At 42.6% G+C, this 25741-nt stretch overlaps 2 protein-coding genes across 2 annotated transcripts; both read left to right on the top strand.

Annotated features, from left to right (window-relative positions):
- The first annotated feature begins 2914 nt into the window (after nucleotides 1-2914).
- On the top strand, nucleotides 2915-7344 carry slc5a7a (solute carrier family 5 member 7a). The gene is made up of 8 exons (XM_041940807.1): nucleotides 2915-3098; nucleotides 3549-3662; nucleotides 3985-4140; nucleotides 4271-4419; nucleotides 4683-4826; nucleotides 5481-5634; nucleotides 6346-6563; nucleotides 6673-7344. The coding sequence occupies exons 1-8, from the start codon at nucleotides 2915-2917 to the stop codon at nucleotides 7342-7344; spliced, it is 1791 nt and encodes a 596-aa protein (XP_041796741.1).
- Nucleotides 7345-20915: 13571 nt separating this feature from the next.
- Nucleotides 20916-22537, top strand: LOC121620882 (BTB/POZ domain-containing protein KCTD12-like). The gene has a single exon (XM_041957144.1). It carries the CDS (start codon nucleotides 21004-21006, stop codon nucleotides 21793-21795), a length of 792 nt encoding a protein of 263 aa, XP_041813078.1. The 5' UTR covers nucleotides 20916-21003; the 3' UTR covers nucleotides 21796-22537.
- Nucleotides 22538-25741: the final 3204 nt, after the last annotated feature.

Below are 25741 nucleotides of genomic sequence, written 5' to 3'. Positions count from 1 at the left end.
AGTCCTTGGGCCCTGAACAGTTTATTTGGATAAACATGAACATTCATTTATAACAAGTTGTGAGGATTTCTCTTATGATGCTATGCAGCAAACTATGAGTTTCGTAATGTTTTGTATTTCCTGTATGTTTTGACATATTCATATGGTTAAAATGTTAATATTTAAGTAGCGCAGTTTCAGTGATTGGCTTGAAAAGGTGTCAAGGTCATGTGCCAGCCATCTGCCAAACATGCAGTTAGGAACCTTTCCATCTGTCTTCCAGATGATTTTTGCCATCATTATTACTGCAGTCAAGTCAACCACGTTCTAATTATTTCACTTCTTAAATTGTCTTTATTTGTAATTTCATGTTTGATAAATGGACCAACGATCTGAATAGGAACCAGAATCAAGTTACTATTTAAGTTACCATTACTATTCCTTAATTAATAAGACATATAAATCCAATAGAAAAGAAAACACTCTTCTGGTTCTATTAGGCAGAGAAAGGAAATAGGCTGTTTTAAAAAACCTTTATTTAGTTGCCAGCCAGTGCGGGTCTTATAAAGACGGAATCAATAAAGACAGACTGATTAAATGTTGTGTTCTTTAAGACAAAACATCAGAGGTGAATATTGAAATAAACAACAAATACAGAGGAATCAACCTTTACAACAATATCAAAATATGAATCTATTAAAAACTAATAATAATGACAGCACATGTCACACATTATGATGCAGTCCCATCAAGTGGTGCAATTAAGATCAATACAAACGTTTTCTGTCAGTGTCAAGCTTCAAACACGGCAGCTAAACCGCAGCCTCTGTCCATGGTGCTGAATCCGCTCCGTGCCAGTAGAGGGCGCTGCGGGCGTCTTGCGGCTCAAACCCTCTTGTCACCCTTTCTCTTGATGAGTAAACACTTCAGCTATCTTTAGCAAATACCTCCTCCGTCACATTGTTTGTGCGTGTCTGTAGTTATGCTTTGTGTGTGTGTGTGTGTGTGTGTGTGTGTGTGTGTGTGTGTCTCTGTGTGTGTACGCGCCAGGGCTTTTTCAAGTCAGACTATCGTTAAATCTCTCCGCTGCTCCTCAGGATCCATCCTAATTGGATGGCTGTCAGTTTTGACAAGAGCAGCCCACATTAAAGGACTTCAGGCAGAAGAGGCCATTAAGCAGCCACAGTTCATTGATATGTATCCTGAAGGGAAAGTGGCAGACACAGTACACTTAAATTACTTCTAATTGCTCAAAGGTGGAGAGGATCCCTCCATCTAAGGCCCACAAAAAGGAGGAAGAGTGGATGGTTTCTGCTGAAGAGGGCGTTGAAGTGAGGTCGAGATGCAAACAGCTAAGAATTAATTTAAGAAGTTTTTTTTTTTTTTTTAACGAAGGTATCTCTCACTGTTTTCTCCCGCGCAAAGCAAAGATGGCACCATCAGATGGGTTTCTTATCCACCCCCCACCCCCCAAACCTCAGTCGTGCAAAAGCTGTATGAGTGGAGCTGAAAGTTAATTGCGGTTGTAAGGTAAAACGCCGACTGGGGCGACAGTGACAGCGGATAAAAGGCCAGATGAAGAATGGCTGCGCAATTAGGCGCCTGTTACGCGCTGAGTGTGAGGCAGCAGCAGCCACGTGAGGCGTAAAAGTCCTCCACAGATTATTGATTATTTAATGTGGAAAACGTTCAACGATGATATTAAAATTCATGTCATGCCATTCAGTGGTTTTAAGGAAAGAAAAAAAAGTAAGATGCACATCCATCCCCGTTATTGAGTAAAGGAATCTCTCCCAGCCTCCTCCAGTCAGATCAGCCGGTGCGCTGTGACGTGTTTCCGTGCAAGGTGCTCATTAAGACGGACGTTTGGTTTCTCTGACGTGTGTATCAGTCTTCTGACGGCACCTGCCCCCTTATAAGCCTCAGTAAGTCACCCTGGAGACCTCCACCAACGTCTCATTGAAGTGGTCATAGCGGTGCAAAAGGGGGAACGAGGCTCTGCATAAACCTTTCAAGTGTCCTGCTCCCTGTTTTCTGCCTCAGGTGGCCCAGCACATGACTCTAGAAACACTTCAGGTAAGTTTTGTGTGTGTTTTCCAAGCTTTTGTGAATTGTTCAGGCTCCAAATGGCGTTTTAGAGGATGATATCTGACTAATTTGAGTGGAGTTCTTTGGGTGACAGTTCATTGTCTACAATATTGTTCGGATGAGGCTGTGTCAGTCTGAGGGTGGTCATGTTTTTAAGGGGAATGCTGTGCGTAATTTGAATTTTACCCGCATGTCACTGGATAGAAGGACAAAAGATAGATAAGAGAAAAACGGAGGACCAGTTTTAATATTTTTAAACCAATTCTCATAAATCTGTTAGATTTTTTTATATGTAGGAAATCTGTTAGACTTTTGTATATGTATGTACATTTAATTGAACTAGGCTATGGCACTTACTGCATGTATTTACCTGAAGGAACAGACAATAATTAAGCAATCGAGCTTCCAGGTTTCCTCTGAATAAATGTCCACTTTACTTATGATGATAACGTAGAGAGACGTTCGCTACAAATGACCTGGACTGAGCTGACAGTCATATCTGGAGAGAAGACAGCTTTCAGGGCCACAAGAGCGCATGAAATCTGTTAAATCGGAGAAAATTATTTCTTTAAAACTCAGAATTTTCTATTTCAACAAGTCAGCGCGTGTTTTGTGAGCTGGACCTCTGATCCAACCAAAACCTTGCAAAAATCTAAATTGTAAGTTGATTTCAGACGAACCTAAAAAGGTCAGAATGTGTGTATTTATCTGTCCAGATGCAACAAACTAAAAAGGCTAAATGCTTGTTTTTAAATACTTTACTGTACTTGCATCTGATCCGTCTCTTGTCCGTGCGCCAAGCAGGTCTCCGTGCCCTCCCGTTACTAGCGGTTAGACCGGTGCGACAATGACCATCCATGTAGAGGGGCTTGTGGCTATCGCGGTCTTCTATCTCCTGATCCTGTTCGTGGGCATCTGGGCGGCATGGAAGAACAAACACTCCGGGGAGGCGGAGGGCACCGACCGCAGCGAAACCATCATGGTCGGAGGGAGAGACATTGGACTGTTTGTCGGTGGCTTTACCATGACAGGTGAAGTTTGTGTTTGTTATTCAGTCACACTTCGCTTTCAGGAGCGATGGCTGGTTCAGAAATATGCCGAATTAGCACCGAGGTCTGCTTTGACAAGTTTCCCCCTTTCTTCTGTTAAAATGCGAGGAATCAGACAATTCGTGTTTTTTCTAATACAGTTTCGGATTGTTGGTTCTTTTTAGAAATGTGCCAACATTTTGTCAGACATCATTCCGCCAGCTTTAAGACAAATTGTGAGATTCAGAATTGAGTTTTGTTGGCATCACAGTGATTTATCTCACTGGTTTTCCTCGTGGAGGAAACAAAAGTGTTACAGTATAATTATTTGAATTGATATTTTAGCATGAAATGCTTCTCTTTAATTTGATTTTCTCTGGTAGGGACATTTTTTGACAAACTCAGGGTGTGTGTGTGTGTGTGTGTGTGTGTGCGTGTGTGTGTGATTTTCAGCTACCTGGGTTGGAGGAGGATACATCAATGGCACAGCCGAATATGTGTATCTACCTGATTATGGCTTGGCTTGGGCACAAGCTCCCTTTGGATATGCCTTCAGTCTTGTTGTGGGTGAGTGGTGGGTGGTTTTGTGCGTGGAGTGTTTTTTGTTTGTTTGTTTGTTTGTTTGTTTTTTGTTCCCTCTGTGCAGTAAAAATGTTGTCAAGTGTTTTGCCTTGTTTGCTCATGCATCAGCCTCTTTTTCATAGTGTGTGTTTTTTATGGCTTTGTCAATTCTAAACACATGTATTTTAGGACACAGTGCACAATTAAACCATACATACATACTTGAGGGCCACAAAAGCAGTATAGTCTGGCTTTAGGGGCCCTCTCTCAGCTCTGGGTGGTGGGTGCCTCAGATCTCAGCCTGTTATGTGTCCACTCTTTGTCCCAGGGGGTCTTTTTTTCGCCAAGCCCATGCGCTCACGGGGTTACGTCACCATGTTGGATCCATTCCAGCAGCTGTACGGGAAACGCATGGGTGGCCTCCTCTTCATACCTGCACTCATGGGTGAGATCTTCTGGTCCGCCGCCATCTTGTCCGCCCTCGGTGAGTTTATGCTTCTGTCTGCAACAGAAGGAGCCTGTGGGCTACAAAATCAAAGTGTGTTTAGAGATTTTGTCTGTACGATGCTCCAGTGGCCATTCACGTCCTCTCATCTGTTTGTCCATGAGCTCAGGTGCTACTCTGAGTGTCATCGTGGACATCAACATTAAGATGTCAGTGGTTATCTCAGCACTCATTGCCATCTTTTACACCCTGGTTGGAGGACTTTACTCTGTGGCCTACACTGACGTCGTGCAGCTCTTCTGTATCTTTGTTGGCCTGGTAGGTTCGCACTGAGCACAAGTGACAAGTGGCATTAGTTAACCCTTTTGAGTCGATTTACTGTATTTGGCGCACAGAATCTACTTTGACCTTGTCTTAAAATATGCCAAATCACTCCTGCATAGATTTATCTGTGACAAAATGTCTAGAAATTATTTTAAAAAATAAACAAAGGTGGTATAAATAAGGAGCTAAAAATAATTACCATTACTCCTATAAGTTTTTGATTGTAACTGTTTCTACTTGTGTCTGGCTGTCTCCAGTGGATCAGCGTCCCCTTTGCTTTGATCAACCCTGCGGTGTCAGACATCACTGTTACTGCAGTAAGGCAGGTGTACCAGTCACCCTGGAGAGGCAGCGTCCAGAGCGGCGACACCTGGGTCTGGATCGACAACTTCTGCCTCCTGGTACAGTAACCACGAGTCACTGATCTCCCACTGCGTCAGAGTTTAGTCCCCAGAGGCCGATGCTCCCTCACAGTGGAAAAAAAGGCGTAAAATGGATTGTACTGATGAACTCAATGGCATCCCGATGAGACTGTTTGATGGTTAATCTTGTAGCTGGTCGTCAGATAATTCATGAGTGATAATTCTGGTCATTAGTCAAGTCATTTAAGAAGCCAAAATACTGAATGTTGCTGGTTACAGCGTTTCAAACGTGATAGGTTTAGTCTAACCTGTATTTTCTGACATTTTGCAGAAAAATACTACAAATTAATCCCATAAATAATCAATAGATGAATCAGGTATGATCATAATCGCTTGTTGCGTCTCTGTTGATAAGACAAAGATCATGTATGCACTAATCACATCTATCAAATTGCTTAGCTGAACCCAACAGCAAGGAGTTTTATATTTTCTGACCTTCCTGCATGATGTTTTCCTGCAAAAACAAACTGAATAAAAGTGTCTGTGTGTCCTAAAAAGAGGAACCTCCTCTGTTCTCTCTCTTCATGACATTTCTCACTTGTTTTTTTTTTTTTTTTTTTGAGTTTTTCCATATCAGAATCCAGAGTCATTGTCAGTGTTGGGCTTCAGCTCTGCCATTGTTACTCACTGCAGATGCTTGGAGGAATTCCCTGGCAGGTGTATTTCCAGAGAGTCCTGTCTGCCTCCTCGGCCACCTACGCCCAGGTCCTCTCCTTCCTGGCTGCTTTCGGGTGCCTCATCATGGCCGTGCCCTCCGTTCTCATCGGGGCCATCGGGGCCTCCACAGGTTAGAGAGCTGAAGCATGAGCCTGCATATGCACAGTCTGCTGCCTGTGTATTTGTTTGGGAATTGGGGGGGTCTCTCTGGATGGGTCCATGTTGCCCTTAGATCTGAGAGAGCCTGGTAAATAGCAGCTGGTTCACCTCATCCATAATGAAGCAGCAATCCGTTTAATAACCACGCTGCTTGTGTAAATATTGCATTAGTCTGAGGCAAGGGACCAAATTAGAGGTTTGATCTCCAGATTTTCAGGCGTCAAATTCCTCGGCGAACATCTGAATATACAAGTTTGTTTTGTCCTGTTTTAACAGAAAAATGATAAACATGAGCTGTCATTGCAAACTTAAAATGACAAAAATCACATACAGTTCACCATCACGCATCCATCATAATGAGTCAAATCTTGTTTGAGCTTTGCCTAAAATTGTAAAAACAAACAAAGTAGAGGAAAAAGGAATTTTCTAATGATTGTGTGTGTTTGACACAGTTTTGAAATGGTAATGCATGAGCTTCACGGTGTATTTGAGTAATCTATGGCTTAGATTTTCAATATGTTTCAGTGTTATGAATGTTTAATTGCAAATGACCTTAATTTGTGAGAAATGTGTGTCTCTCTGGAGGTTATGGGTTACTCATTTCTTTATGTTACAGAACATGTCTGCTGGGAATATTGGAAGTGTCATTAATGATGCTCATTTAAATCTTCCCCTTTATCAGACTGGAACCAGACAACGTATGGTACCGTTTCTCCAAAAGACAAGGAGCAAGCAGACATGATTCTACCCATCGTTCTCCAACACCTTTGCCCACCGTTTGTCTCTTTTTTCGGCCTTGGTGCGGTTTCTGCAGCTGTCATGTCGTCTGCAGACTCTTCCATCCTTTCAGCGAGCTCCATGTTCGCGAGGAACATCTACCAGCTCGCCTTCAGGCAGTCGGTGAGTACGTGCGTGGCAGTTTTTCTGTCAAAGTTTGTTTTTATCTGTCTTGTTTTCGCATGTTCTGCATATGTCACAATTCTCTTTCCGCCGCCGTCTGTCTCCTCAGGCGTCTGACCGTGAGATCGTGTGGGTGATGCGGATCACTATCTTCGTATTCGGCGGCCTTGCCACGTTGATGGCGCTGGTAACCGGGACGGTGTACGGCCTCTGGTACCTGAGCTCAGACCTGGTTTATGTCATCATCTTCCCCCAGCTGCTCAGCGTGCTCTTTGTCAAAGGCACCAACACGTACGGCTCGGTGGCCGCTTACCTGTTCGGCATGGTACTGCGTATAGGTGGAGGTGAACCCTACCTCCAGCTGCCACCTTTCATTTACTACCCCGGCTGGACCACCGAGCAGCGGAAGCACCACATGACTGGAGAAATGGAGGAAGTGGTCATCCAGAAGTTCCCCTTCAAGACCATCTCCATGCTCGCCTCCTTTCTGGGCAACGTTGCCGTCTCCTACCTGGCAAAATACCTGTTCGAGAGCGGCAAGATTTCACACAAGTACGACTTTCTCGACGCAGTGGTGTCCAAGCACAGCGGAGAGATTATGGATAAGACGACGCTTGTGACTCGCGGCAACAACATCGGGCTGTCGGAGATGGCGCCCGTCAAACCGCGCCTGAGCGTGACCTTGGCGGCCGCCTTCACGCGTCGCGACACGCTGCCGACGGAAACGGTGGAGGAGGAGGAGGAGTCCAGCCCTGACTCCTCTCACCATGATGAAGAATGACAAACTCAGGATGGGATTTAAAAAAAAGAGTAAAAAAAAACTGGCCACTCTGTCGGAGACTCCAAAAAGAATTAGCGACTAAGAGACAACGAGCAAACATCCTGCTTTGGGACTACAGAGATCCACATCCCGCCGGTGGTGATTGGATAACAGCCACATGTCAGGATACGTAGTGTAGCAGCTTGCTGATTGTCCGGACATGACGTCGAAGTACATCACACACACTCGTGCACTCATGTAGTTCTCATAGATAGTTGGGTGTACTGTAGATTCATCCTTTTTGGAGCTGGTTTGGAGATAAACTGTGTTCAGAGAGGCTTAATTTGATTAATTTCAGTTTGATCGTTAATTAAAAAAAATGGTAAATGGAAATAAGCAACACTGCATAAAGTGGTGAAATATTTGATCAGTGAAATTGATGACAGATACTTTATAAGAAGTGACTGACAGCACAAGCGTAGTTTGGAGGGATCTGCCAATTGGATGAAAGCAATAACACACACACACACACACATCCACACCTGTACAGTGGTTATTCTAAATCTGATTGGGAGACAGTGCAAGTAAAATAGTTGAACCACAGGAAATGATGGCAAACAGGATATTTTGCAGCTTTAGTAATAATAACTCAATTTAAACTTTATGTCATGTGTAACCTAATTTACATTAGTAGCTCTGGAATAGCTGGTTTTGACCATAATGTCATGAAGCACGTATTAGCCGACACCCAAAACTAATTTTGTTTAATTCAGTTTTTGACAGGCAGTCGTGCCTCTCGTGTTTTAATTATTACAGATAAACAATGAATCAAGAGAGAAACAATCCATGTGTCATGCTGAGTAGAAAATATACAAGCAGTAGTGAAGGTAGTTGACTTGAAGCATTAGCTAATATTCTCTTTAATGTCAGTTTGAATCATAAGAATCCGTGTAAGTTAGTGTTTAAAGATATCTTGTATTTTAACTGCCTTAATGAAGCTCATGAGAACAGATACTTTTAGTTTTCCACAGCTGTGACTGGACTCTGGTCAGACTGCAGTGAGCAAAGACTTGAATATGAATGTAACCTCTAACAAAAAGATGTAATTATGTCGAGTAGTGTACATCAGCTGCTGTTTGTGTGTGTTTCTGTTCGTGAGTTTGCAAAGTCAAACAGTGACTGCTGCAGAAGGATGCAGCGGCAGTGTACAGATTATTTTCTCCGTGTTGTGTATAAATAATGCTGGTTAGAATTTCTTTATATGAGATGAGAGGATGCTGTCTAAATGTTTATTTATTTTTGATGTCATAAAAGATGAAACAATAAAAAAAAAATCAGAATTGCAAATATATATAAATTCTACTTTTGTAAGAAGATAAAATGGGCATTTCACATTATGTTATTTGCTGACTCATGTTAAAAATCCACTTCATTTTCACAGTTTCCGCACTTGTTTTAGCGCGCATGTTATTTTCTCAGTTTACAGGCTCGTGATGCTGAAACAGGGGGGAGGCTGTGCTGTGTGGGGGGGTTTGCAGCAGTTTATCTTGTGATTTCGGACAACAAAGATGTTGTCTTGGCATTCTTTACTCTCCCCTGTCCGACAGCTGTATGTTTTTCATTTTAGGGGCCTGAGGAGGAAAATTTAACGAATAATTTACAAAAAGAAAGAGCAAAGAAATTATTTTGTGTTGAAGAAATGTTTTTTTTCTGCTTTTCTATTCTGTTGATCAGTTTGTGACCCCTCAGGTTTATCTCACGGCCTCTTCAGAGGATCTCATTTTAATGATTTGTGCGTTTTCTTTTCTGTGTAGCTTTAATCTGAAGGCCCCTCAGCGGCCTGTCATTGTGAGATATCTATATTTTAAAAAGACGTCTTTCTCCAGAAGAAGGCTTACATTGACTGTGCAGCTCTTTCTTGTCTGCCAGGCCCTTCAGCTAGCTGGACGGCGGACAGAGAAAGAGAACATGTCCGAAAACGTGACTGAAATTACAATCGCTTGGCTTGCATCTTTGTCCCCCTCTATGGCCGCAGTGAAAGACGGCATCTTAAAATAGCTCTCCCTCTCTGGTTATTTACATTACCTTAAGTGCTGCGCTCTCTCTCGTCTGGGACTCAGGGAGGAGCCACCCGGGGGTGGGTGGGGTTGCTCGTGGTCAGGCAGGGAAGATGGACTTGGATGGGGTTTGGAGGGGGGCGTAGCTTACTGGCGCCCGTCGCTATAAAGTCCACCAACCCTGTTGCGCAGGAATGACGCAGGTACCCCACCCGTCCACTGCCTCCTCCCTCCGTCGCTGGCGTCCTTTTTGGCGTCCTTGAGAACTAAGGCCAATCCCATAAAAAGAACAAGGGGGTGGAGGAAGCGAGAGAGTGTCCCATCTCCATTCATAGAAAGTACCTCAGAGAGCACTCATGATAATTAACAATTATGAAGGAAAACTGCCGCTTGTCCAAAAGTCAATCCATTTATTTACGGCTTTACGTATGAGGAGGAGGAGGTGGTCGGGGGGAAGGGGTCTCTCCTGGAGAGCATTTGGATGTAAACCAAAACAGATTCATTCATTTATAACTGCTGGATATATTTAGAACGTCCTATGGTGTCTTTCCAGGAGTCATTCATATTTGGCCAGATTATTACTGCTTATTATTTTTACCCATAAGTGCTCTGAGGGATGTTTCTTTTTTTTGTGCCCTTCCATTTATCAAGAAAGCTCGAGGACCAGTCATGCAAACAGAAGACTACTCCTCCAAACCCCTCACACAGCTGCAGTCTCACTTTCCTTCTTGATCTGGAGGAAGATTCTTTAATTAGATCCCAAACGAGAAACCAGCCAGACTTTCAGCCCTGGCCCACGGACAGGCAGTATGTTTAAACATGTGGGAACAAAAATGTTTCCTTCACTACGTTTTATCTCCTGCAGCTGTCTGGCTTATTTTCCCAGACCAACCTTAAGCGATAAAAGGGAATTCTGGGAATCAAGGTCCCACTAGAGCACTTTCTCTCGATGAGTACACAAGGAGATGAGATTACAGAGAGCAGACGAGGCTTTCAGATAGACATCTATAATGATGCTGGAGTCAGGAATAACTTTAGAGAGAGGACTCAAAGCAAGGTGACTGTCCAGGTATCACAGTGCTTGCTGGAAATGTCATTTGTGATGAGGAGTGTCATTTTTTTGGTTTACTTTTTAAAAGGTTGCAGTCAGACCCAAATTTGCACCCAGTAGCCTAAACATCATTTTAACTCACATAATTGCAGTTTGAAAGGTGGGAATGCACCTGGCAGGGATCGTCAAATTAAAGGCATTATCGAAATGCATGAAGATAATTTTAGGATCCTGCGTGTTTGGAGCTTGACTCATCTAGCAAATAAAAATCAAGAGCTCTCAACCTCTGCTATTCTTTTTTTAGTCCGTCTCTTAAAAGTTGCACAACTTCATACAAGTTCAAAACAAACTTCCTTCCATAGGTGATGACGTGTAGGAAGGTAATTTCCCTGTGCAGATGTCACTTCAGCAACTTGAGTGGGCCAGAGGCTTCGGCCCTGGAGAGTTTTTCATCTGACTGAAGCTCCAAACACCTCCTGCCCCAAAACACCATCCTGTCAGCACTGTTTGAGTTCTGGAAAAGCAGCATTAACATTTGCTCTGCTTTGAACAATAGTTTGATGGTTTTTCCACAGCAAAGTTCAGTCATCTTGTTAAAAATCTTCGAATCACATTGATTCGTCCTCCCTCTGCCTTGAAAAGTCCAGAATCTCTTAATACGCAGATATTTTAACCGCTGGATCCAAAGCTGTCTCCTACACCACAACATTGTAAGGCACAAACGTGACCACAACTGGCTTCCAGACTGGCTGTGATGCCAGAAAATCCTGCTCGTACATACACGTCTTAAAGGCTTTGTCAAAACAGCTACAGCATCCTTCTGCAGAGCGAAGTTCAAAAATTCAAGCGAAGTAATAATGTGCAAAACACATTTATGAGCGTAATATTTTTGATTGGAAGCCCAGAAAAAGTAAACAGTGTGATTTGAACATACTGTAGAGCCTGAGACGGTGGATCAGGCTCCAGATAGGGTGACTCAAGGTAGCTGAGGCACCACCATCATGCCAGCAGACTGCTATTTATGTCCCTCTTAAGTAATCTCCCCTGTAATTTAATTGCCAGGCAGCTAATTGAAACATGGGAACAGGGCGTGGGATGGAGAAGGGGTGAAGAAAAGCAAGTGATGTAGGTTTCAGAAGGAGATATGTGAGAGCATGTGAGCGGCACATCTCCGTGAAGGTGGAGGAAAATACATTTTCGACTCATTTGTACAAACATGCAGCTTTTTTATACACGAGTGCAGAGGCATGCGCAAACACACACCACGATAATGTCATGTCTAATTGTTTCCCGTATATCTCTCCATCTCCTCCATTAGTCCCTCCAAGCAGCTGAGGAACATCTTTAGCAAAATGAATGTAGCGGCTGCTGTAATCGAATCAGCCACGAGAACCTAATTACAGAGCTGGCTTTGTTCCACTCAGGCCGGCTGCAGGTAGACCGTCTGGGCCTCACCAGAGGAATGAGGCGACCGCTCTGCAGTCAGCAAAGCCCCTCATCCTTAATGAGTCGGAGCCATGAATCAGCTTCACTGATATGGAATCAGAGCCGTGAGGCAAACAGTTACTCAGATCCTCCGAGACTAGTTTTTACAAGAGCTACAAGAGCGTCAGCTCCAGCAGATCAATGAGAATCTTATTGTTCCACTGGACCTGCATGTGTGGAGAATCAGCGGTGCAGACACCGAGAATGAGGAACATAAAAGCTCTTGAAATTCGAGTGTATAAGCAGCGGTTGTGTCTTTTTATGTGTGTTTTGGTTGAATATAATAATCAATTTTTACAGCTTTATAGGCTATTTTACAACTGATTCGGCTCAATTTTCATAAGTGTTTCAATGTGCAAACCTCTTAAAGGGTCCAGTGTGTAGGATTTAAGGAGATCTACAGATAGAGATGGAATATAACATTCAGAATCTTGTTTTTGTTAGTGTATAATCACCTGAAAATAAGAACTGTTTGAACGAGCCTCCATAGAGGGAGTGGTTCCTCTGAGCCGCCATGTTGCGCCGACGTGTTTGTACAGGAGCCCAGAATGGACAAACCGAACACTGGCTCTGGAGGGGTGCCTTTCGCTCTTTCAGTTGGTTGCACATCTGCAACCTCTTCTCTGAAATCCACTAAATCCTCCACCCTGGATGCTCGATGCAAAGAAACAAATCCTTACCTTTAAACACAAATCGCTGCGCTTGCATACCAAACACAAAATCACACGTTCAGTCCAGATCAGTGAATCAGTGTGGGAGTTTCATGAGTTTCTCCTCATTTTAACAACAGTGAGTCGCTTTGCAACGTAATTGCGGGCTGTATCTTTGACTCTACCTTACATTTTAGATGTATAGCGGAAAATAAAAGACATGCAAATTCTTTCCTTTTCGTTCCTGTCAAACTGTTGTTGTGTCTTGAGTGTCAGTGTCGTTTGTGGTTTGATGTTTTAAGCCTTCCGGTTTTCCAATATTTCTGTACTGTTGCTTGTTGTATTTCATGATTACACTTACAAGTGATTGAAATATTAAATGATATATTGAATATTAGATAAAAAAATTATCACAAGCATCACTTTGCCGTGTGAGTTGAGGATTTACTGTGGTGTAAAGTTTGACTCCAGGCTGCTTTGTCTATATTTATAGTAATACAGCATATTCAGTGAATAAAAGTGAATGTTTTTAAAAGTCGTTCTTACTCTGCATCATTTCAAACACAGACTGTAGCTTTTTTCTCATTGTTATTTGTGTTACCTTCTCTGAAATGATGTTTAATGTGATTAATTCAGATGATGAACATATAAATTGTGAAAATTGAATGTCTGCAGCTGTAAAATACCAATGCATCAGCAGCATCTTTATTTCTCTATATTCTGACCTATGTGTCTTTATTCATATGAGGGCCGTCCTTCCATACAGCATGTTCCGTCTCTTTTCTAAAGACTGGAAGGATGCCGGATGGACAGTCATTCTTTGTTCAGCCCATAGAAAGTCAGCGGGGAGAATAATGTAGCGAACACACACACACACACACACACACGCACATACAAAAGCACACATCAGCCCCAGGGGACCTGTTCACTCTCCAAATGAAGATGCTGCTGGAGAGAGGGAGGGTGGATGGGACCCATGTGAACCAGTCACATACACACATGTACAGACGAGGTGGTGGTGGTGGCGCTGGTGGGGGTGGGTGACACAAAGACACACTCGGAATGATGCGTCACTCCTGATGAAAATGTTTTGTATGTCATATCATGTTTTCACATGAGAGACGAATTAAGAACACTTTATTCTAAAGCCACCACACCTTGGCGGCCACGTTAAATTGTACATGCTTTAACTCTTGATGTGATTGGTTAGTACGGTTACGTGAAACTGACTGCAGGAGGTGCAGTATTGAGGGACGGTGATGGTAAGGCACAAGAGAAGAAACAAAGGACAAAGACAGGAAGAAAATGTTGGGTTGGTTCTTGCCGTACCTCTTAGCTCATCACGACACATCAGCCTGCAGCCCCGCCCTGTCTCGTGTGCATGTGTGTGTGTGTGTGTGTGTGTGTGTGTGTGTGTGTGTGTGGTGTGTGTGTGTGCGTGTGTGTGGTGTGTGTGTGTGTCTTTATTATCAGTGCCCCGGCTGAGTCTGAGCCAGAGGATCCATTAGAGCTGATTGAGGAGCACAAGGGTGCAGATGTAACCCTGAGAGAAGGTGACAAGAACACACACACACACACATATATATTTTTGCATGAAAGTTGTCATTCTTTGCTGATGAGGGAGGGATGACTTTGCACTTGAACCACAATGAGGAAGTGAACCATTGTGTCCTGAGTTCATGTAGGAACTGCACAACAAATGTACAAAAGTGTGTGTGTGTGTATGTGTGTGTGTGTGTGTGTAGATGTAAAGTACTCATGTTGTGGGGACACAATACAGCATAAGAATTACATGAATCAATAAATTTTACTTGGGTTAAGGTTAGTCTCCAGGAAATGACTGCAAGTCTACACAATGTCTTCTGAAATGATGGAAACATGACTGTGTGAGTGTGTGTGTGTGTGCGCGCGTGTGTGTGTGTGTGATATAATAGTAACAAAAGCAATAAAATGTATTCAAGCCTAATTCAGGATTTTTGCAGTTTGAATCCAAATAGGCCTTCTTCTCCTCAGACATTTCGACTTGCCATAACAGGAAAAGCACAAGTGTGACTAATCACATTAACGATGGCTCCGTTCTGTTCAAGTGTCCCAGTAAATCACGACAGTGTGACAGCGAGCCAGCGTGCACTCAACCGGGATGCTGAAACCGAAGCAGCTAAATGAAATTCAGCCATCATTGATTGTATTATTTACACCTGTGCTTTACCTACTGAAAGCTGGTGCCGGTCAGTGTGATATATTGCATAATAACAGCCTTTGTACAATGAAAAATCAATAAAGACATTGTTTAAAGCATTATACGTTTACATTAAAATATGTAAAGTAGCAGCAAGCAAGCAAAACAAAGCAAAATATTTAGCGACAAATTTAGACAGGCATCTATTATCTGCTTCTCAAATTCCCTGTTAAGTTGTTCATTTAGTTCTTATGTGATCACTTAATGCTCACCGAGCTAGCTAGTAAACTAGGCTAACATGTTGCTGTTAAAATACTGTTGTGTATTTTACTCTTGTGGACTGCATGCATAGAGATTAAGTACTGTGCTGTGCTTCCCCTAAGGGGACACAGACACAGTTAGAGTTGGTAGAGACCCAACACAGATCTAAAAGAGAGTGAAAATAGGATGCACAGCTTGTTTCTGCTGCCCCCAAGTGGCCCATGAAATATTGCAGGTTTAAAAAGTAAGTAAACACCACATTAAAATTTTGTTTTTGCTCACCTACATTTCAGACCAGTGTACAGGTGTAAGTGACGCCGGCACTCAGCACTCAGAGAGACCACCACTTTACAGCTTAGTGTTAACTTGATGTTTTAATTTACTCTAAGCAACACTAACTGTGGCTTTGTAACTTTAAACGGTAACTTTTTATTCAGTTCATTTCATTTTATTCTCCACTTTGCGCGTTTAATCAGCAGGCGTTATACAGTCAGCAGGTGGTCTATCATATGATATGATGGAGTGTGTATGAGTTTAAATAGTTCAGTGCAAATAAATGGATGGAGCCACTCTGAAATTCAGACAGGCACCAACATCATTTCATAGTCACATGTTGCATCCCTCCTCCAATCTCTCACTTTAGGCAGCCCATGTAAACACTCATTCAGTCAGCATACAACAACACTGTTGTTGTCTCCGCCTGTTTTAGCATTTACCTGAAGGAGAAGTATGAATATATTTGCTAAATGTTGTGTATCTCAGGCTCTTGCAGGGCTGGTTTGTGAATTCAGGGACAGCTTGCTCAGATTTGTTCCAGAGCATCACATGAGTGGACCCACGCTGCCAAACTCAACTAAAAACTGAGCTGGCTGATGTGAGAGTCCTGACTGAAACCAGAAATAGCCTCGCAGAGACAAGGCTCTACTATTCCATGCTAGAATGAGTGTTTCCAGTGTTGACAGGGAAGAAGAGAAGGTTTCTGCCTCTCGTCTCTGTCCGCGTGTCAGACAGAAGCAGGGAGAGGATCACTGGAGAGGGGCTGCGAGAGGGCGAGAGAGGGGAGGCAGCACATGGATGATGGGCGGCCTGCTGTAGAGAGCACAGAGCCAGTGCTGAGGAGGTCACACTCCAGTACGCTGCAGAGTGACAGTGTTTGGCTGGGTGTCACATCAGAAGGCTGCCTTATTGTCACAAGCAGGAGGTCACGTGATTGACATGAGGACGTAACACACACATGCACGCACACACAAACACACACACACACACACTAAACGTGCTATCTATCAGTCTTCTGGCCACTAGGTGGAGCCTGATGGACTGAAAATAAAGGTTGCACATTTGTATGTGGGTTTTCGTGGAAAAGGCAGACAGAGACATTTGTGTTGTAAATTCTTTAGTCGTTTCTAAATGTAAACTTCATTGAACTTGAGTTTTGTATTTTCTTTTTCTCTGTTACCAAACTGACCTCCACTGATCTCTTTATCATCTAACCAGTCTGTGTGAGGCTCAGTGAATTGTTACTTTTTGTAAGGTGGAAATTATTAAATAGTCAATTCTGTTTTCCTCTGCACAAGACCAATGGTGGAAAGTAACTAAGTACTCAAGAACTGCACTTCAGTACAATTTAATACAAATAATACATTTCCGAGGGAAATGTTGTACTTTTTACTCCTTTACATTTATTTTAAAGCCATAGATACTTGATACATTGCAGATTAATATTTTACGGAAAGCACAGTGTACGATAAGCCTATACAGATTACACCAGTGGTTTTCAACAGTTTAATTTCACATGTCAATGAGTTGTTTAGTTATAAGTCATAAGACGCATGTTCCCTATAACATTTTCATATGGTTTAGTTTATAGAACAACGTTTTGTGGCCCACAGAGGTCAAATTTCCCACCAAAAATGCACAATTTTGAGAAATGTAAACAAAATTTAGCTGAATTTAGTTTTTACTTCTTTCCACTCCAGTTTATCAGCTCACAAGCCCTCAGATTTATGTTGTGAGCTCTTTGAGAGGCCCAGATCCTGCAGTGGGAACCACTGGACTACACAACCAAGCTGTATATAAAGATAAAACATGTGCCATGTCAAGCAACTCCCAAATGCTGCTTACACCCTGACAAATCTGTATTAATAATATGTACTGTTGCGTAATATGCAATAATATTCCTGTCAAGCAACATTTTTCAACTGAACGAGTGTTTTTTCTTGTGATACGTAAAGTACATTTCGTTTTGTTGATCATACTTTTGTACTGTTACATAAGTATCATTTATATAGATATATATATAGTGTAGTGTTTTCACATAGTTTTATTGATACTTTCACTCAAATAAAACATCTGAATACACGTGTTACATCGACACAAAGCCTATCACGTCAACACAGCGTAATGTATGGCCTGAGAAATACGAAGTAAAAACTGTGCCTAAATACATGAACTGATGGGAACTCATATGGAGGGTAAATGAGCTGCCACATCTCTTAACCTTCACATTCTCCAGGAAATGACTGGAGCGCTAAATGTTACAACTTCCTTTATCCAATTATTTCCTGGCAGACCATGAGAAAAATGGTAACGAGGTCGGGACTGGACACAGGGTGACAATCTAGGTGGTGCAGAGGGAGGCTTGGTCATTTAAATTATTATAACAAACTTAGTGTTTGTGATAGACGTGTTTTTCACTGTTATGAATACGGGGGAAAATGCACATCTCCAATAAACAAATTTACTGTTTCTATTTTATGCAGTGGGCAGAAAAACGTATAAATGAATAGAAAGAATAAAAGCCAAAGCAGTGTCACACAGAGGAGCTTCACAGTTCATTTTCGTTCAGCTGCTTCTTGGTGTTTTCAGTTTCTGTGTAATTCACTTCTTTTGGACAATTTCTTTCAGTAAATATCTCCATCAGACAACGACAACCTGCATCTTCATCTATTGTCCACTAGATGTCAGTCTAATCCAAAGCGTTTCTCTAGCAGGAGAGACTGGGTGGTACATTTAGGTTTTGGCTCTAAAACAGGAACTTCAAGCACCACGCAAGCAACAAGTTTAATTGCTTTGAGTTGTAAAAGTTGGACATGATGTTATGAACCACCAAGAATCATTATATTGGTTAATGTGGTGGAGGTGGTGGTGCGCAGAAGAAAGAAAGACAAACCAATCAGGGCGCAGTAATTGTGATTTCCATTACAAGTTAGATGCAGCAACATGCTATTTTATCGCGTTCATCAAGACATGACACTAATCATGATGGAACCTGAAGTGTTTCTCTGTAATTATATTTGGATAAAATGCGTCAACATGAAAAAATGTGTTTAATCACATTAAGCTACCCGCAAAAGTTGTTTAGTTTGAGCGTCTATGTATTCACAACTCATTTAAACCAGCATTAATCCTGGATTTGAACTAAATATCCAGATGTTTTGAAAGCTTTGTGCTTCATCAAAATCGTAATCAGCATTTCCACTGATGCACAACGTTTGGTGCGTTATCCTTGAATTGACGCTTGCTTTTTCATATCAGATTCATCTCGGCTACATTTATTCCATAATCACATTTATTGTACAACTGTATCAACAGGGATTTTAATGCCACACGTCTGATTGTTTTTTGCTTACTGTATAATGTCTGCAGGCTGCAGCTGTATGTCTAAACGTTTCTGTTCTCTCAAACGTTGTTTCTTTCCGAGTAAAATATCATAAAAGTGTGGCTTTCCATAATTCAGATGGATCTTGTTCAGCATTCTCTATTACGAACAGCTGATGCTTTTGATGCAGCAAATAAAATTCAGGATCCGCGATAACCAACAACCAATTACATCTCACTCAGATTATGAGTGGTGATGTCAGTGGTCCCTACTCAGCAAAAATACTGGTGTGTGGACTGAACTATGAATGCAGCCTGCACTGCACTCCAAGACTAGATCAAAGAGCTCTTTGGTGTTAAGCTGAAATCAATCCTGTGTTAAGACTTATGTGGGTTTGAGGAATAGTGCGGCCTCTTTTCAAGGGATTTTGGAGACACTGCAGATCAGTCAGACCATCTTTATCTTACCTTTAAAGCAGAGGATTTTGGTACATCATGTGCACTGAACTTTGCCTGTTATTCTATTTTCAGTGCAGCGGTTTACACACAAAGACCCCAGGCACACTTACACTGCCACCCCTCGCTGGTGGAATCCCAGTTCTTGCATTTCATCTTGGAAACAAGGGATTGACTCCCAGCCAAGCTGATGTTTTCAGCCTCCAAGCATAGGAAAACAAAATTTGATCTTTCCTGTCAAACACAGTGCAGCTTTGCCTCATAAGCAGTGTTCAAATCCTCAACTAAAACGTGGGAGACCTGAGGATGAGTTGATTCCCGAGGGACCCGGAATCGACAGCGTATTAGTTTCGATGCGCTGGCCGACGAAGATGCAAAAAACACAAAAGGTCCTCCACAGGGCCAGTGTTTGGTTTGTCCGTTCTGAGCTTCTGTAGAAACATGGTGGCGCAACATGGTGGACTCTGTGGAAGAAAACCTGCTCCCTCTGTAGATATAAAGAGCTCATTGTGGGTTTAAACACAACAATTCTGGTTTTAGGTAATTATACACCAATGAAAACATGATATTATTTTCTGTTTCTGCTAGTAGATCCACCTAAATCCTACACACTGGACCTTTGTGCTATTAACATCCTGGTGCTTTATGGAAACATAAGGAATGGACAGTTGTTGAGGTTGCCATAACAACTTCTTCTTCATGATCACAGCTTGTCTGCTTCTAGTAGGGGTGTATTAATATCATCTGAACATACCATATTGCATTAAAGTTTTTTGCAGCCACACAAAACAAAGGTCCATAAAAATATGTACCATCTTGACCTTTTTTACCTTTATTATAGAGCGCTGCAGAAAGACACAAACATCCTGTTACAGATATCAACACATCCTGACTTCACGTGACAAAGTCAGGAGATAAAAACATTCACCATCCCTTATGGTTACAAAAAGCTGCACAAAGTTCCCAAACCTTTAACACTTGTGGTGAAAAATGAGTTAAGTGACTATAAGCAGTTATAGAATTTGATTGATATGTGCATTTTGAAGGTTTATAGCAAGTCGTATAATGAATTGTACAGGTTTCATAAGTGGGTTTTCCTTTACTTTTGTTTTACAAGTAAAAGTCCTGCATTTATGGTGTCGCTGAAGCAGAAGTACAAAATTACATGCAGTAGTAATCGCTAGGCAGCAGAATGGCCCCTGCTGGAGTGCTATATCACACTGATGTGTAGCCGAGGCAGCATTTTAATGTAACTACTTAAGGTGGAGCGCTTTATTCACTGGTGGTTGTTTGAACAGTAATATTGCATCAGCCTATATTAACTGTGCATATATTTTATATGTAAAAGCTTAATCTGGAAGGTAATAGTTGTCAAAAAATGTAGCCTACAATATTTTCTACTGAAACAGTAGAGTAGAAGAAGGCTAAAGTAGCAAAATTGAAGCAGCCTTCTCAGGTACTACCTCAAAATATTATATGATTATATGTTTACAGCTGCTGATAGGCAGGTTTTGTTACTTTTGAAAGGAACCATGCAAGCTGTTTCCCCCCTGTCTCAAGTCTTTATGCTAAGCTAAGCTAATTGGCTGCTGGTAAGTAGCTTCGTACATTGTGTGGTATCAATCTTCTCGTCTCACTCTTGGCAAGAAGAAGGAACGTATTTCCCAAAATGTCAGATTTTTCCGTTCAGTACAGTAGCCTGGATATCATGTCAAGATGTTTACAGTGTCAAAATAGGAAGTTGAGGCTTACATGGAGCCCTTGAAGGCAGCATCATGTTATCTCAGAGCTTTCCAGTGAACAGTTAATGTGTCTGTTGGCCGTCCTTTTCCTTCTCCTCCCACACAGACAAACCAATACAAACATTTCTGTACAGTGAGGGGACCATCCGTCCATGTTAGGGCACCCACAGGGACACTGCCGGGATTTAAAACACAGAGAGAGATGGCGCAAACCGACAAAAGTTCAACTTTCCCTGAGATAGTGGAGCTAAACGTGGGCGGGCAGGTGTACGTGACCCGACGTGAAACTCTCACCGCGGTCCCAAACTCTCTCCTGTGGACCAAGTTCACCCAGAGCGCCCCGGGAGACCTGCCCAAAGACAGCAAGGGCCGCTTCTTCTTCGACCGCGACGGCTTTCTGTTCCGATACATCCTGGATTATTTACGCGACTCTGAGCTCTTCCTGCCCGAGTTTTTCAAAGAGAGGAGGAGGCTGCAGAAAGAAGCGGACTTCTTCCAGCTGCCCGAGCTGTCGAGGCGCCTGGAGGCGGTCAGTAAAGACAGCTCCTCCGCGGAGGACAGCGGGGAGGCGGAGGAGGCTGAGCTCACCAGCCCGGTCACCTCCTCCTCGGACAGGACCCTGCGCTCTCCCGGGGCCGGCTCCGGCTTCATCACCATCGGGTACAGAGGCAGCTACACCATCGGGAGGGACATCCAGGCGGACGCGAAGTTCCGCAGGGTGGCCAGAATAACCGTCTGCAGCAAGATCTCTCTAGCTAAAGAGGTTTTTGGAGAGACCCTGAACGAGAGCCGCGACCCGGACCGACCGCCTGACAAATACACCGCCAGGTACTACCTCAAGTATAACTTTCTGGAGCAGGCGTTTGACCGGCTGGCCGATGCCGGCTTCCACATGGTGGCCTGCAGCTCCACCGGGACGTGCTCATACGGCAGTAGTGACCCCGGGGAAGACAAACTGTGGACCAGCTACACCGAGTACGTTTTCTGCCGGTGAAAGCTGCAGGGGTGCGTTCACGGTCACGACTTGTTTCGACTAACACCAGGGACAGGCATCACTTCAGTGGTTCCTACAGTCATTAACAACCCAAAACTGGCAGAGTGAGCCGGTAGCACTTTCTCGTGTTTTTGGCCCTCCGTGGCTCTGTGCAGTGGGATCAGCCAGAGTTGAACTTTTCTGCCATTTTCTCCTCTGATCTGCAAGAGGAGGACTTTTACTCCAAACTCAAACGTTCACCTCATTGGTCAGACCAAATTCTTTCATTCATTTAGTGGCTCTTTAGCTGGGTTATTTTTAAGCCTTCTAACCTTTATGGCTCTCACAAAGGCTGTTCTGTTCTGAAGCAGAAATGTTAAGAGCTGGTTTCTTCTGATCCTCGCTGAACTGTGCTTGCATTGTCATTTTATTGTGGAAAGGCTTTTGATGTTCTGAACATATTAACTAGGGCATGTACTGTAAATATCCTGATGGTCTGTTATTTCCTTCTAACGCCCAAGTCTCTAATTAGGAGGATTGATGGATAAGAAAGACAGTCAGCTGCGTCTTTGGTATGATGCTTTTATTGATGCTTTTATTGTTTTTCTTTTGTTTAATTACATTATATCGACCACTCATACTGTATCACACAACGGGACTTTTTCCACAATGCTATATTGTTATGTGCCATCTATGAGCTGTTGTCATTGTTTTCTCCTTAAATATAAAGCTACAGCAAATAAAGTGTGACACTGTAACACTATCCACCTCATCGTCCCTTTGAGTTCACTGTGAAAGTTATCTAAGATTTATGCCTTTCATAAACATTGATGCTTCACAGCACGGGCTGTTTTTTCTTCTCTTTCTCTGTGAATTTGCCACAAAGAGAAATGCACAAAGCCATCTTATCTGTTGCTCTGTCACAGAGAATCTAATTTAGATATATTCATCCATAGAAGAGGTCAGATCCAGCCGCCCCTCCCGAACCAGCGATGACCTCAGTGGACTAGATCGAATGTCACCGAAAGGGTTTGATGAAAATTTGACCCGAACTGAGTCGCATCATATTGTTTTTAACATTAAGTGGGACTTTCTCGTCATGAATTCAGAGGTCACTGAATTATTAAATGAGCAGAAAAGCAGCATAAACTGAACGTGATGCAGTCTGCCATCAGGTCATGTGTTGCTTTGTAAATAACATCAGTCATTTTTACCAAAGGTACTAAAATACACAGATGGTTTTAATTCAAAAGTCCAATGGGAATTTGCTGATTTCTGCACACCGAATGTAATTTAAACCAAATTTAGGTTGACATCTTTTTCCTTTTTCTCATGTTTCTTAACTTCTCATTTTTATTGCAATTTCAACCAAATCACCGCTCTTTTTACACCAGGAGGAGATTTTATGTCCAGTTTAAGCTAAAATCCAAATAAATGCCAACAAATTGTAGCCAAAAACAAAACTTGGTGTGCCGATCTGGCCGAGCATAGCAGTGTTCTTCTCCTCAACACAGAAGAGCTCTGTTATCTCCCCTGAGCAGGATGGAAAGGAGGAGGAGGGGGGATTTCTCTTTGGCTGACAAGTACAGTAATCAAATGTCTGTTCCCTTGTGGGATCCTGGGGCACAAATCCAAGATATCCCAAGATCAAGTCTAATACAAAAAAGGCTTTGTGTGGGCTGTGTTAGCGTGTACTTGAATACAAATTTGTAAAAATAAAGAAGTAAAATGATTCATTTTGTTGTCAGACTTCCAGGAGCACTAAAGCTGTAACTGTAAAATGTATTAAAGGGGATTTGTGCTCTTGACTCTCGATATGCAAACAAAGTCAAATGAAGACGAACAAAGATGCACACACACACACGCATACACACACATGTTTTAAAGCACCCCTCCAACAACCCAACCTCCCACGCATGCTTCTGCTACCGAGGAGCTTTATAAGCGCTTCAAAGAAATGTCTGCACAAGAGGCCCCGTATCTGCTGTCAGCTGATGCTGCCATCTGGACAGGAAAAAGGAAGGATCGACCGCAACTCTTCCTCTAGTGAGATCTCCAGAAACAGGACACAGTGCTCGCTGTCCTCGACAAAACCATATTTGTCCTTGTCATACGTCTTACTTTGCATGTATTATTATGAGGAGACAGAACAGCTGAATGCTTTTGCCCTCCAGTGCCGTATATCTTCTGCTAGACTGAGAGCTTATAAAACAAGAGAACAAATCTTGGTCAAAAGACACATAAAACAATTAATTCAAGTTTAAATAGCTTTTTTTGGTTCCTCTGAGGCAATGTTGCAGCTATTTTCTAATATAGACTGTGTAAGTGTGTGTGTGTGTGTGTGTGTCCCTGGTGCTAAAACACCTCCAAAGCACATTGATGTATGCTATTTTTTTTTTCGTACAAAAACTCAGCCAAATGCTGAAAATGTGCCTGCACGCACACACATGCACGCACGCACGCACACACACACACACACACACACACAAATGAACACACAAAGCGCAAGAGGAGACAGATAAAGAGTGCCAAATTAGCCAATTTGAAGACTTGGAGATAACACAGACATGCTGGCTTTCTACAGTCTGTATGTGCTAAATCTTTCACACTTCCTCTCAACAGGCTCTGCCTCTAGCTCGCTGAGACCTGCATGTCTTTAATACTGTTTAATTTGTATTTATTCCATCTCCAGCTCGTCTGATATTGACACATCACGCCGTTCGGCGAGAAAACAACACATGAATAATTAATCCAAGCCGTGTTTCTCTTTGTTCGGATCAGGTGTGAGAGCAGAAAATGAAATATGATGGCCCTTAGCTGAATGTAAGAACACTTTCCCTTCATTTCCATGTTATCTGAAATGCCCAATTTCCAATAAGAGTTCCTGCATGTCTAGTTATGACAGCAGTGGTTGTTCCATTTGCAGTTATCAATACTGCAAGATTGCATGAAAAATGAGCCATTTATAAAAACGACAGCATGCACTCATGTAGTTTTCAGAAGGTGAAACTATAGGTGAAACTATTTGGCTTGGCTCTTTGACAATCATCGTATAGACATTAGCCAATCTTAGGCTGATACCATAATAGAGAACCAGTGAGTCAACTGTAAAACATTCCACAATGTTCAATCTTAAACAGCGATACATCTTTACTAATTAAACGAGGATTCCACTCAACGTGAAACGCTGCCTTCATTCGCAGGGTGGATATATTTTATTCATGAATGTCAGTGTAGTAAATCTGTCTGTGCCACAAGCGCACCTATTACACACAAGAAAATGAAATCCTTTAAAGGAATAGATCGCCGCTTTGGGAAATGTGTTTGTGTCTTGCAGAGAGTGAGCTGAGGAAATTCATACCACTTCCATAAATGTCTGTTAAATAGCCACAGCTGCTATTTGCAGTCTAGTTTAGCTTAGCATGAAGACACGAAACAGGGGCAACATCACACAGCTCTCTTTGGCCTGTTGAGGTTTCTCAGCCTGCTATGATTTTGATTGATCACCTTCGTCATCCATGTTTAATTAAAAGTTTAACTTGACTTAGCTTTTTCGTAGCCCTTTGATATCCTCAGTTATCTTGGTGTTTACTGACAAAGACCACAGTGATGAAGATATGGATTTAGAATAGTTTATAGCATCTTATGGATGGAGGAGAGGCAAAGATGATAAAGGAGGGATAGATTGAGTGTCTGGAGGCTGAGGGATGAAGGCACGGGGGTTGAGGGTTGAAGGGATAAGAGGGTGAAGGGTGAAGGATGAAGGGATGAGGGAAGAAATCAGGGTCATGGACAGATGGCGGTGGGAGGACACGAGGGATCCGGGGGAGTCGAGGCTGAGCCGGGGAGCGGCGTCTTCATGTACTCTGGTTGGAATGAGCCCCCATTGGCTCCTGTATTCAAACAAAGGAGAGTGAAGCCAAAAAAAAGGGTTGTGTTTTAGGCTTTACAGCTCGGTTCCTGAACC

The sequence above is a fragment of the Chelmon rostratus genome, chromosome 1 (genome assembly GCF_017976325.1).
Source record: "Chelmon rostratus isolate fCheRos1 chromosome 1, fCheRos1.pri, whole genome shotgun sequence".
NCBI classification, from domain to species: Eukaryota; Metazoa; Chordata; class Actinopteri; order Chaetodontiformes; family Chaetodontidae; genus Chelmon; species Chelmon rostratus.
The sequence above is the reverse complement of the archived record's forward strand: the minus strand, read 5'-3'. Positions and strand labels throughout refer to the sequence as shown.